The sequence below is a fragment of the Conger conger genome, chromosome 1 (assembly GCF_963514075.1).
Source record: "Conger conger chromosome 1, fConCon1.1, whole genome shotgun sequence".
NCBI lineage: Eukaryota > Metazoa > Chordata > Actinopteri > Anguilliformes > Congridae > Conger > Conger conger.
This window is the reverse complement of record NC_083760.1, coordinates 64,362,590-64,376,119: the sequence shown is the minus strand read 5'-3', so window position 1 is coordinate 64,376,119 and position 13,530 is coordinate 64,362,590. Positions and strand designations below refer to the sequence as shown.

Below are 13,530 nucleotides of genomic sequence, written 5' to 3'. Positions count from 1 at the left end.
GGGATTATAAGTCTTCTTTTATACCTGGCTGTCCCCTGAACAAAGGCGCCGTGTAGACGGGCTAAAAGAGCTTCTGATGCGGGATGCAGGCTGTGACGTCGTGATGGACACTTTTTGTGGATGGGCTTGCCTGTTTGCCCATATTTAAGATGTTTGAATAGTTCAGAGTAGGCACTGAGAGCCATGTAAAAACATTACATGTAGTCAAGGAGTGAGGATTGCAGTCTCATCCTTCTGAATGTGAACGTTCAGACATCATTTCTGAAGTTGCGGTGGGGAGGGGGTCACTTGATTTTGGATTTAAGAGTACACAGAATGTCCCGGGCTTTTAAAAGCCAACTCTGGAAGCAGAGTGTCGCCCGAGTGTTGAAGGTAAGAGATACTGATCTTCAAATGACACTAGTGACTCTTTACTCTGGACTCAGTTGATAAACAGTGGTCAGTGTAATGATCAAAGTGACAAAAACGTATTTTATTGTTGTGGACTCATTTCCATGTAATTTGCTTGTAATTCACAAGTGGCTTTAATTTTAAAAAACTTTCGTTAATGAAGTCAAAGAAATTAAAAAGACATGCTTGCTATTTCATTTGTTATAAGACTGTCGAAACATCTATATTTAATCAGAGGACAAGCAAGTACCTTTTTTGTCCTCTAAACATAAAAGATGAGTAATAATTGCTGTGCTATTTAATGCTATCTTCTGCGATAATATGTGGGAAGAGGCAATGTTCTGTACATAATTCTTTCTGTACAGAGCAATGTTTGATTGGGTGCCACATTGGAATATCAGATTACTTGTAATCAACATGAATGTGCTGAGAAAATCAGGAGAAAACTACATTTTTTGCTAATGCTAATGTCTTGAAATGCACTCATGGGAGCATTCTGTGTGGAGAGATACACGCACCATCAATCTAAAGGGACATTAGTGCTGTCACAAAAACTGTTCCTTTCAGGACTATTCAAACATTTCAGTGACAGATATTCATCTACTTACCTCCCCGAAGCTAGAATTATTGATATATACCTATACAATTCCTTTATTTTGACAAAAGTACCGAAACTTTTCTAAAAACTAAAAAAATCTAACCAGATAAAACCTGCAGGCAATGAAAGATATGGATGTCAAACCCTTTTAGTTTTAATGCTGATGCTGCAGCTTTACTGTTGAGTAGTTTGGATTGTGTTTTTGTTGGCGGTTAACAGTCACCGAGCAACCGGCAGGTTTCAGTTTTATTATTTAATCCAGTTGTTTGCTGGTCGTGACTCGCATGTATGTATGTGGACAGTTTCCCACACCAACGGAGCGCTTGTGTTTGTTACAGGGATCACTAACTCTGTTTGTCCCCTCATGCCCAGACATGTTTCTTCTCTCTTCTAATGGCAGACTTCAAGGAACTGATAAAACTTTACTGTCCGTAAGGAAATGAGCCAACCTAATGTCCACTGATGTGGGGAGCTTTCAGTGTGTTTATCAGGGAAGAGATTGTCAATTCTGTTCACAATCCTCGTGTAAAGTGCAAAAGCCCTGAACTCGCCTGTTGAGTTCCAGGTGGAGCGCGCTATGAGGTGCACCAGAACTCTTCAGGAGCCAAATAAAGGAGAGTTAATGACTAACTAAAGCTAAAGCAAATCAATAGTATTCCTATCTAATGTCAAATCCTATACCAACATGGTTAAAACCTTGTGATTCACATGCATCTTCTACATTTCAGGACTGTCAGACTGCAGAAAACAATGGGGAGTGTCACTCACTCAAATAGGCAGCACATCCTGAACACTGATCAAACGCACACACACAGATACACACGCACACACACACACACACACACACACACACACACACACACCATCTGTGGGGTGCCAAAGAAGTGTGAAACCTAAAACAAATCTAAAATAATTAGTTGTGAATTTGAAATTTGATAGATTTAATAATACAGTATGGGTACCTAGGCAAAAAATATTTAGTTCATGTCAACCATTACTTAAACAATTTGTAATTATTTGCCGGCTAGTTTCTATGGCTGGTGTTATCATAGTTTGTCTTCTTAGAAAAAATGTTATTTGATCAAATTTATTTAGACGGTTTTTATATTTAGGCGATTTTTATATTTAGGCGGTTCTTATATTGAGGCAAGCATCACATTCTAATCACACAGAATTGAATAATAGTGACAACTACTATGCAGGTAACAAAGAGCCAGACCTCTGCCGTTTTAAAGGTCTTCATCCAGAGTGAGCTGTGGCTGCTGCTGTTAAATCTGTGCTCTTTTGAAATGTAACAGAAAGCACAATGGCATGACATTTGCTGAAAGGGGAGGCCAAGGTGTAGACAACTGTGTTTCTGCCGATAAACTAAGAGAACCTTATTATGTCAAAAGTGTATTTAAAGTGTCACTTCCTTGGGATGTGGCTGGGAAAAAATTGCCTTTTTGCTTTTTTCTTCTTGATTCTAGCTTTATAAAATGAATTCTGGAGCCTATTGTAAAAATATATCTATCAAGCTCTCTGTCTGTCTTTATCATTGGGCCATTGTTTGACTGTAGTGTAACATTGTTTAGAGCCTGCCCAGTCAGGACATTTCCTTCCCTGTCTGTTCTATCTATTGTGTTTGATAATGTACTTGTAAATGTATACTTGCAAATTATTGCCTTTTGGCCTTTCGTGACAGTCTGGCTGCTTTTTTGTTTGTTGTGCTACAGGAAACTTGCATGTGACATTAGCTAGTACATTTAATTGTTGAACAGACATTGGCTCTTGATCATACCGCTTCTAAGGCTGTAAATTGGTACAGATGTAATAACAGCTCTTAGGTTCATGTAAGAGCAGTAGAAGTAGCTCATAAGGTCATGATGACTCACTGCATAGCCTATGCTAAGGAGATTATGGAGAATGTAAGCTGGCATACGCTGAGGATATATTGGGGATAAACAGTATTAGGACGGTGGCTTCTAGACCTTTGAAGTTTAACTTTTTTTTGTCTGTCTGTCATACAACAAATTGATATCTTTCTTTGTCTGTATAAAAACTGTAGTTATTTGAAAAGGGCAGTGTGAGAAGAATTACGTGCAGCATTAGCATACACTTGCGTCTGTGATCGTTGCCAGCAAAATTCAGCTTGTTTGAGATTAATGGTCCTACACCCAAAACTTGCTGATAAAAATGGGGAGGAGTGAGTGTGTGTGTGTGTGTGTGTGTCTGGTTCTGGGCCGGGGGGGCAAAGCATCTGCTTGTGCCACAGGAAGCTCTCTGCATAGAGCGGGTGCCAGTTATTTGTCCTTTGATTGTGTTACCAGGCAGCACCTCTGAACAACTCACTGCTGGAACTTTTACTGTCTGGCTTGTGTTTAATAGGGGGCCCCCTCCATTTTCTCCGGACAACATTCATTCTTTAACCGCTAACTTCTGGGTCCTGGTATGTCCTACTCTTGATGAAACCTGCAGACAGTTTTTTGGTCTACTCTGGTATAGCATTCCCAGGAGAGGAACAAGTAGAGGATAGAAAGACATACGGACAGCATCTTGTTTTTTTGGAATTTTAAGGACCATTTTGGGAGTGCAATTTATTGTTTTTTCAATTTACTTTTGATTTGTTTTGGATGAAGCTGCAGCTAAAACTGGGCATTGTACATTTTCTATTTTTTAAAATAATAGTTTGAACTTGTATTTTGCTGAACAGGATTATTTTAATTATGGTTGTGGAGATCATACTCTGGATGTGATTTCTTGATCTTTTTGGGGGGGAAATGGCTGACTCAAAATCTTCAAACAGTAAAGGAGAAACATACTCATCTGTCATATCCAACAGCCAGATCACTGCCTTTAAAGTATGTATAAGTCTCTGAATCCCAACACATTTAAAATAGAATTAATGATTGATGGATTGGTGGATTTATTGATTCAGTAATTATTTCAGGACTCAATGCTGGCATTTATGTGCATGTTTACAGCTTAGTGTCTATATATTTTTATATATTTCAATGAAAGTTTTGTTTATGGTTTTAGTATGTGAAATACAGGTTCAGTGGCAGGAGAGATTTTTAATTATTATTTAAAGAAAATAAAACAGTAAAGCCAGACAGAATATCACATGTCATAAGGACCATGGGGGTGGCATCCCTTTGATTCTGTCTATTGCCTCAGATTAGGGAAAGGAGACAATGCATGCGGGATAAACACTGTCAGTGCACAGCTCTGTCAGACAGCGCAGATAACTTTTGAAAACATGCGTCAGATGTTGTTCAGTTGCAAATGTAAGGTACAGGTAGTTTTTCAGCCTTTAACTGAACTTTTTAAATGCTTTATTCATTGTGGTTGAGACTATGGGAATACTGTTGGAGTTCTAACAACCCCCTTTGAAGACTTTACTGAGTATCTCTGTGGAGAAACATGTTTGTCTGAGGGTGATAGTCGCTCTAGGCACAGGGAGAACACTGAGTTCCCATGTGTTGCAGACTCAAACGTCTCTCTCTCTCTCTCTCTCTCTCTCTCTCTCCCTCTCTCTCCCTCTCTCTTGCTCTCTCTCTGACTGTGGCATCCTATTGGCTTTTTTAGCAAAAATTGAAGGAGGAGCGGGAGGCCAAACGCGCCCAGCTGGACGGCAGACATGACTACGTCCTCAGCATTGTGGCATCCTGCCTGGACCTGGAGAAGGCTGATGTCGAGGATGCTATTCTGGAAGGCACACAGGTGATGTCACTCCACTTAATTCAGTTCCATGTTATCGTGCTGCATGTTCTTCCCTGGGTGCATTCAGCCCAGCTGAGCAAAAGGGAAGCTTCTGGTAAAACGGCTGTCTGTGGGAACTCTTCATTTCTGTTTGCACATCACTTTATTCCCCTAATTTAATAATTCCTGAACACAATTTTTTTTAGCTCACCTCAGCTATAAGCTTTCCCTATTAATTCTGCAGACCAGCACTTGTGTCATCCAAATAAAGGCGGGATGACACAAGTGCTGGATGACGCATTCTGTTGACGCACTGTTCAAGTGGGTGGATGGGCCTCAGTGTAGGCAACATCATGCTTTTGAGGAGAGTACATACACAATCCTATATCAGGTGTGGAGATCGCAGCATACGTGCCACTCGGGCATTCCAAAAATGAAAATGGGGGAAACGCTTCCAAGAGAAACAGTCAAAGAGTGAGAATTCATATTCTTTTCAGGACTTTTTTATCACTCATATCAGTTAGACACCAAATGCTTTCATTATCTGTAATCTGTTGTGGTAAATACTTGTGGTTTAAATCGTTGTCTGCTCATCACAAAACAAAGGAACTTCAACAGTGTTTTCAGTAGTATTAATTATTGAAGTAATCGATCGGAATGAACAGTGGCATGCCCACAATCAACAATAGTGTAGTCAGAATTCACTTCCAAACAGTCAAGCTCAAGAATTCACTGTAGTTCTTGGACTTAATATGCCACCTAACAGTCCCCAGTCTCTCTTCTTGATAATTTGTGTGTAATAAGTGATCACATCTAAGGGATTCTCTCTGTGACCTCCTTCTCAGATTGATCGAATGGAACACTTCTTTGCTGCTGGAGGACTTTCACACATCATGTTCTACTACCAGGAGGTGGAGCCAGCTGAAGCAGGTACAGTAAGAGAGACACCCCCATTATTATGTGAAATGAAATCACTAATATAAAACCATGAAATCTATTTTCAGATGAAGGTCTCAGGAGGGCATTTAAACCTCATTAACGTCTTTGAAAATACAGAGATAAGGCTTTGTATACAGATTCTTATCAAACCTGACTAGTGATATTCAATATTTGGAAGGTGAGAATAGAGGGAAAAGTGAGCATTTAAGAAAATTCAGTATAACTTCAGCTCATCAAAGAACAGACTGCGAACATGTTATTAAAGTGACGACTAAAAAGCATTTTAGCTAATGACATTACGATTCCAACGGTGTATAATTTGTTAGGCGTGCATAAAACAACACAGAAATGTTTCGCCTGCATAACGAAACTTGTTGATGGGAGTTGGGTATTTCATAAAAACTTCAATCAGTGGACCTCAATGAGTATATTAGTATACAAGATGGTATTATTGTGATCATTGTACTTATTTTTTATGATCTTTACCTGTTGCTTTCTGAGGAGAGCTGCAAGGAGAGGGAGATTGAAACAGACAGGTCGAGGGAGGGTGGGAAACACTTTTTTAATAGTTTAATAAGCAAAATTCTGTATTTTACACCTCATAAGACCCATAATATAATTTAGTTTCTATGTGTCCTTTTCCGAAAACTGCCTAGAATATAGATGAGATAAAACAATGCTGAACAATTTCAAATGTGAAAGGGGATTTGTGTTTTGAATTGGCTACATTGTGTTTCTAAGCACACCAGCCACAGCTACAATAATCTGTATCCAGTCAAAAACTGAAAAAAAGAGTTAGTAATATTTAGAGTAATTCTGGAAAACAAACACCAAATGGTACCTTTCAGAAGGGCCAGACTTATGCCTGTAGTCAAAAGGGTTCAAGTATAGTAGCCATTTTATTTTGGGTATGTCATTCTCAAAATGGGGTGATACTTTAGGGGATTGGCATAATTGATACATATGTGTCCTAACAGTCCAAGATGTACAGATATGGCTGACATTTTGGCAGCAAATGGCACTCAACCCTCACCTTGACAGTTTTGCCGAATACAGATATGCAGATCTGTATCTTTTGGTTGAACAAATGCAAATGTTTGGTCCTGGTTATGGTACAAGTGAATGTTGCAAATTATAACTGGCTTTACTATGTCCTGACCCTGACAGCGGCTGCCTCCCTTAGCCGGAGTAAGAAGCCCAAAGTGTTTGTAACAGAGGGCCGTGATGTGGCTTTGAATGGAGTGTGTGTGTTTTTCATACGAGCAAACATCTCCAAAGCCATCACCGCAGAGAATGTACACAGGGTGAGTCTCAACCCAGCCTTCTTTTATTTCAGTGATACACAGATCCTGGTTCCCAACACAGTTTTGGCTTCAGAGGGAATCAGAAGGGATCATGAACTGACTGATTGATATCATCATTCATAGCTATCACACGCACAGTTCCAAATCCATGCAGAGTAATAAAAAATCACCCAACTTCTATATAATCCTAATTAACAAGAAAACTATTAACTGTAAATATTAACTTAAAAAAATACGGATAACTAATTTTTGCTTGTTGTGGTTGTGGGTTGACCTGCAGGATGTGAACTTTAACATGCTGGACACCACGGAAGTGGGTCTGTTGAAAAGTGTGGAACAGCTTCTCTCTGAGATCTTCATCCCCACACTGAAGAAGATGCACCATGGCTGGGGGGAGCTGGCCACCCCCCAGGCCCTGGCAGTCAGGCAGGATTTTCTCTGCTCCCTGGAGAGCTTTGTGGCAGTGCTCGGAGGGGCACAAGAGAGTCTTATGGAGAAGGTAACCCAGAGATTCCCGAAGCTGATCATTAAAATTCCTGTGTATAATATTTACGGTCTATCCAGAGGGACGCACATCAAAGTGTATCTACCTAAAGGCTAATTTCATAATCAAGGTCAGGGTAAATTAAATCATGGCTTGAGGTATCATTATCTTTGCAAAGAGTGATCTGAGGCAGTGATGGAGCATGCAAATGCTTAGGGAAGGAATGAAGAAGAGTAAACTGTTTGGAAACCTGAATAACAGATAGATTTATAGATAGATCTTTACTGTCTTCTGTATACAGAATTATTGCATTGCCATAATATGAGCAATAAAATACATATATTTTAAAACAAGCACTGTTCCAAATGACAAGGAGGTACATGAGAAGCATACATACAACACATATATTCTAGCTGTAATGTTGGAATTGATATTTCATTTAATTCATTATGACATAGTGATAAAATAAATGTACAGGATTTAACAACAATCGATTATGATCACCTTCCAGGTCACCTTAAAAGAATGTGACACATATGACTTAAAGACCCTTAAAGGACCATCTGACTACATGGCTGTCGCTAACAGCACAGAAGCTCTGGAGAAGATAGAAGCCTGCATGAAAGTATGGACCAAACAGATTGAGCAGGTGAGGAGCGATGGGAGGTGCTAGGGAGGTCAGCAGGAGGGAGAGTTTCCTCCTGTTGACAAACACTCACTCTGGGATTGGTGCCCAGGTACTGGCAGAAAGCAATCAGCTTAGGAAGGAGGCAGATGACCTGGGCCCACGGGCTGAGCTCGACCACTGGAAAAAGAGAATGTCCCGCTTCAACTACTTGCTGGACCAGCTGAAGAGTCCTGATGTGAAGGCAGTGCTGGGAGTCCTTATGGTAGCCAAGTCCAAACTCATAAAGGTGAGACCCAACACACACAGTCACATGTTGCACACAAACCTTTTTTTAAGCTATTAAAAGTCATTATGATGACAACTCTTCGCCTGAATCTTAATATTATTGCTTAGCATGGAGCATATGGGGCTGTTCTGTTTTTAAGAGATGCCTGCTGTTCTATGGCTGTTGTTTACCTACCTGTAAAAGCCTTCTATTTCTGTATGCTCTGATCTCATCTTTAACCTTCAGTCTTGGCGAGAACTGGACATCAGAATCACAGACTCAGCAAATGAAGCCAAGGATAATGTGAAGTACCTGTACACTCTGGAGAAGTTCTGTGACCCATTGTACAACAGCGACCCTGTAAGTGAAATCTAATGGAGCTAATGGAAATCTACAAGCATGAAAATATATTTAAGTAGATGTAATTACTGCCATTTGAATTTCTGCTCTTTAATCTCCATGATGTAGAAACCTCATGATGTTATTCATGTTCTCATACATAGCTGGATAATGGCTGACATTAATAATTCTGCGGTCTGGCCCATTCAGTTTGATTTTATGTGGTTACTGACTGCAGGTCTCCATGGTAGAGGCAATCCCTGGGCTCATCAATGCCATCAGGATGATTCACAGCATCTCTCGCTACTACAACACCTCAGAGAAAATCACCTCCCTTTTTGTGAAAGTAAGTACAGTATAGCTCCGTTCATGTGTAGTGAGGTAGGAGGAAATTCATTTCATTCTTACATTGGTGTTGTATTTGTTTTCTGCAGGTTACAAACCAAATGATTACAGCATGCAAGGCCTACATCACTAACAATGGCACTGCCACGATCTGGCAGCAGTCCCAGGATGTTGTTGCTGTGAAACTAAAGGCTGCTATCCACTTGAACAAGGTAAAGACAAAGCTATTCACTTAGACAGTGAACATACACTCAGTGAGCACTTTATTAGGTATTAGACTTGTGTATTAGACTTATGGGTCTTATGGTCTATGGCCTGGGTGTGGAACTTAAACATTCTAATTTTTGAACAACACAGGCCTATAAAAATCGAGTTGGATTCAAGATTCAAAATGTGTCAGCAACAGTTTCTGAGTGACTGCAACATGTTTTTTCACTTGGCAGGAGTACCAGAACTGTTTTCACAAAACAAAACAAAAGCTGGAACAGAATCCATCAGAGAGACAGTTTGACTTCAGTGAGATGTACATCTTTGGGAAGTTTGATACTTTTGAAAAGCGCCTCAACAAGATACTTAGCATGTTCAGCACCATCAGCATATACTCAGCCCTGCAGGACTCCCAGATTGAGGGCTTGGAGACCCTGGCTACAAGATTTCAGGTGAGTACCTGATGTCTCATATATAAGTGCGATGAAATCCGATTCCTATACAGGGTGATTTCCAGTATGCTGATGGAATAGCCAAAGCTGTGGTTCATATTTAGTTAATCAAAAATGCAAGCAATTATTATGTATGTTTGGCAATTTTACAGAGATTTAGCTAGAAGATAGAGAGTTATTGAATGAACCGTTTAATTCTCAGTTGTCGATGTTTAGCCTTTACAGCCTGACAAACTACCTTTGTTGATGAAGGGTGGCTGACTACTGTATGTGTAACATGCAATAACTAGCAATTATTTAATTAATAAGGAGATGCATATGCATCTGTTACAGACAAGGCCATACAATTTCTGACAGTCATGATTGGTTGAAACCATAGACCGGTTGAAACACGCTGCAAAAGTGACGGTGCTAAGATGGTGCTAAGTGAAAGCAGTTATAGCTGATATTGTTTGTTCTCCTGTGTAGAGCACTTATTGGGCAGTTATGGCATTACATGTGTCTGATTCCACAGGACATTAATGACATATTGTGGCATTTAATTGCATGTCATATCAAAATATTTGAAACTAGCCAATACAGTCAGAAATAAGCTTTAAGATTGCTGTGGATTTTCTATATATTCTTACTAGGTCTTATTTCCAATGTTCTGGAATTTTAATTACAGCAATATATTTTCCGTCTTAGTGTATCTGCCGTGTTTTTTTGGTTATCTATTTTAGGAAACTGTATTTTGCAGTAATGGTAAAAGTTATAGAATCCTTCAATCATAATTTTCTGTCATTCTTTGCATCTGAGACTTTCTGTCTAACAGGTGTTTTATGCTATTGCCATGTGGCACTACCAGCAATCTTACTGAAGTGGGAATTACATATACAAACTCCTAAAAATGTATAAACTAGAATGACTTCCTGAAAGTACATTATTTTACTTTTATGCTTTTGATTAAATCTTAGAATGTCTGGTATGATTCCTTGGGAATGAGATGTTCAGTATTTGGACATATTGACTGACTGCATTAGGGCATAGCACTTTGACATTTTATGGAAATGGTACAGTAGGTATTGCCTGGTAATGGCATCGATAGTATGGTGAGCAAGATGCATATTAGCCCTGTGATTAACTGGAATTGTTTGACCTTTCTTCTGTGCCTGCTGGACAGACTGCAGAAATGCAGGAAAAATGGGAGGTAATCATGTAGTTTTAGTTAAATTCCTTTTTTGTGTTTTTTGTCTCTTTTCATAAATGCATGATTCATCATTTATCTGCATGCGTTCAACTGAGTTTCTGCCATTTATTGGAGCTTTTGTAATAGAGGCTTGAGTTAACCTTTACAGTACATGTCAATCAATTGAATTTACTGCGCAGGTGTGCATATCCCCTCGCAATGACTTTTATTTTTTATTACTGCTGGGATGAGGTTCTCGGAGTACCTTCAGTGTGTTCTGCATTGCGGACTTGGTGATCTGTTCTTGTTACATAATTCATCAAAAGCTGGTCAAGATTAGCTGGTAATTCTGGGACTTTGTAAAGCTATAAATATTTTATGGCAAGCTGTTCAGAGGAACAGGTACTGCTGTTTTATACTTTATACACCTGCTTCATTTTAGTATTTTCAGAACCGGTCAATGTCAAATTCAGAAGCAAGTGCTTGCAGTCCCATCTGTCCTATACCACAGCCTGAATGTACATTGTGCTTAAACTGTATTAATTAACCGATTCATTTTATTTATGAAGCCACTTCAGATATAATTATTTCTAAACATTTATTCGGTTGAGTTTAATATAATGTCCTACCAAAAAATTGGTTGATATTATTTCTGTATGCGCTTCAGGGCATTGTCTTAACTGTGAAGAAGAAACAGTACAGTTTTCTTGACCAAAGACGGATGGACTTCGATCAAGATTATGAGGAGTTCTGTAGAAACACCAACGAACTGCATGTAAGTCCCTCCCTGTTTCTGTAGCAGAAATGAATGAAAGTTAAATTGATTATTTACTGTATCTGTCTTTTGTTATGTTGCTCCAGAATCAGTTGAGGACTTTCATGGAAAGCACATTTGATAAAATTCACAATACAGAAAGAGCCTTGAGTGTGCTGAAGAAATTTGAAAGGTATTTCAAAACAAACATGCAATGGAGATTTAGTAACCACTCTGCAAGCCGAAGCATAGGATTCATTTTTGTACACTAACTTTATGAACTTTATGAATTTTTTTAAAACCACCTCCAACCTTTCTAGACTTGGCATTCCTGATCTAGGAATCAACGAGAAGTACCAGAGAATTCTTCAGAACTATGGCAGGGACATTGAGATGGTGTCCAGGATTTACTCCAAGCAGAAAGGCGATCCACCCATTGCTCGGGACCTCCCGCCCGTAGCGGGCCGGATCATGTGGGCTCGGCAGCTCTTCCGTCGACTGCAGCAGCCCATGGACCTCTTCCAGGAGCACCCTGGGGCTCTCTCCACGCCAGAGGCCAAGCGCATCGTCCGTAACTACAATAGGGTGGCCTCAGTCCTGCTGGAGTATGAGGTACTCTACCACCGTGGCTGGCTCAGACAGGTAGGAGCTCATACCCCTATCTTTTCGGGCCTGAGGCACACTCAAACAGAGGATGTGCCTGCACCTGTATCTGTTTGCATCTAAAGCTGGTTCAAACAGAAGTTTTACAGCTTAAATGCAACATATGCTCACCGCTTCAGTGGGTTCACTCTGGGGTTGTAGATAAAGCTGTTAAATATGGCTTATGTAAACCGAAACATTCACAGCTTCTGGCACTGGGGGTAGGAAACAGCTGCATCCAAATACTTGCCATCTTCCCTGGAACATCTGTTACTTTTTCAGTGTCTGGGGTTTTTATCCATGTTTTTATCCTGTACTTAAAATAAAAAATGATACTATGTTTGTGCATACAGGTATGGTGTTGAGGGATATTTTAGATGATCGCTCACACAGTATTTCAAACAGTATTAATGCATTCATTTAGATTATTAATTGCATGTAAATGCAATTATTGTAGGATACTGACACTGTGTCAAAAATATGAGGCATTATGGCATTATGTTTTGCAAATCCTATGCGATGTTCTGGAACTCTTTGTCCCCAGATCGAGGTGGCCAAAGGAGGCTTGCAGGCCTCTCTGCTGGTCAAGTCCTCAGAGACAGGGGAGCTGTTTGTGAACTTTGACCCCCAGATCTTGACCCAGATTCGGGAGACAGATTGCATGACGCGGATGGGGCTAGAGACCCCACCATTTGCTTCTGTTCTGCAGCAGAAACAGGATGCCCTCAAGAGGAACTACAACAAACTGCAGGTGACTGCTGACTTGTCATATCAGACACTGCAAACTTTTGCTGTACTTTGGCATAGATTTTAAGATATTACTTTTAACATATTAAGTTATTACTTTTGATGAATCAGTTGAGTGAGTAATCAGTGAGCTGTTACTTTGTCTCAGAATACTCTGAAAAGTGAACGTGTGTATAAATCTCCTCAGGTGGGATGCTGTGATAGTTTGAGGATGAATTCAGTCCGGTGATGAGTGCCGTCTGATGCTGACCACACTTTTTTCCATTGGCAGCTGGTCCTCACAGAGAACACCAGGGTAAGGGGAAAGATTCAGCCTGCCTTCCTGCAGCTGGCCACCCCCCACCTGGTCAAAGTGGATGATGCCATCCTACCAGGCTTGACATCCCTCAACTGGACCTCCATGAACACAGAAAAGTACATCAACCGTATAACGACTGCACTCGGTAAGCTGATTAACAACCTTGTTAAGTCCACTCTAAAGGTGGGATTAGAAACTTCTATGAATATCTAAAATGTCATTCGTTGTACACCAGATGGGAAATTGAAAATATACATTAAGATGTAATTAATGACAAATAATTAATGTT

General features: G+C 40.0%; 1 protein-coding gene across 1 annotated transcript in view; it reads left to right on the top strand.

Annotated features, from left to right (window-relative positions):
* Nucleotides 1-315: 315 nt before the first annotated feature.
* dnah5 (dynein, axonemal, heavy chain 5) overlaps nucleotides 316-13,530 on the top strand; it is a 70,268-nt gene continuing 57,053 nt past the window's right edge. The window contains exons 1-18 of the mRNA XM_061243308.1: nucleotides 316-372; nucleotides 4,556-4,690; nucleotides 5,515-5,604; nucleotides 5,674-5,709; nucleotides 6,586-6,593; nucleotides 6,798-6,912; nucleotides 7,193-7,411; nucleotides 7,908-8,045; nucleotides 8,134-8,310; nucleotides 8,536-8,649; nucleotides 8,867-8,974; nucleotides 9,063-9,185; nucleotides 9,417-9,632; nucleotides 11,468-11,575; nucleotides 11,662-11,747; nucleotides 11,875-12,196; nucleotides 12,741-12,947; nucleotides 13,215-13,424. Coding sequence (XP_061099292.1) covers nucleotides 316-372; nucleotides 4,556-4,690; nucleotides 5,515-5,604; nucleotides 5,674-5,709; nucleotides 6,586-6,593; nucleotides 6,798-6,912; nucleotides 7,193-7,411; nucleotides 7,908-8,045; nucleotides 8,134-8,310; nucleotides 8,536-8,649; nucleotides 8,867-8,974; nucleotides 9,063-9,185; nucleotides 9,417-9,632; nucleotides 11,468-11,575; nucleotides 11,662-11,747; nucleotides 11,875-12,196; nucleotides 12,741-12,947; nucleotides 13,215-13,424 — 2,469 coding nt within the window. The remainder of the gene's footprint in view (nucleotides 373-4,555; nucleotides 4,691-5,514; nucleotides 5,605-5,673; nucleotides 5,710-6,585; nucleotides 6,594-6,797; nucleotides 6,913-7,192; nucleotides 7,412-7,907; nucleotides 8,046-8,133; nucleotides 8,311-8,535; nucleotides 8,650-8,866; nucleotides 8,975-9,062; nucleotides 9,186-9,416; nucleotides 9,633-11,467; nucleotides 11,576-11,661; nucleotides 11,748-11,874; nucleotides 12,197-12,740; nucleotides 12,948-13,214; nucleotides 13,425-13,530) is intronic.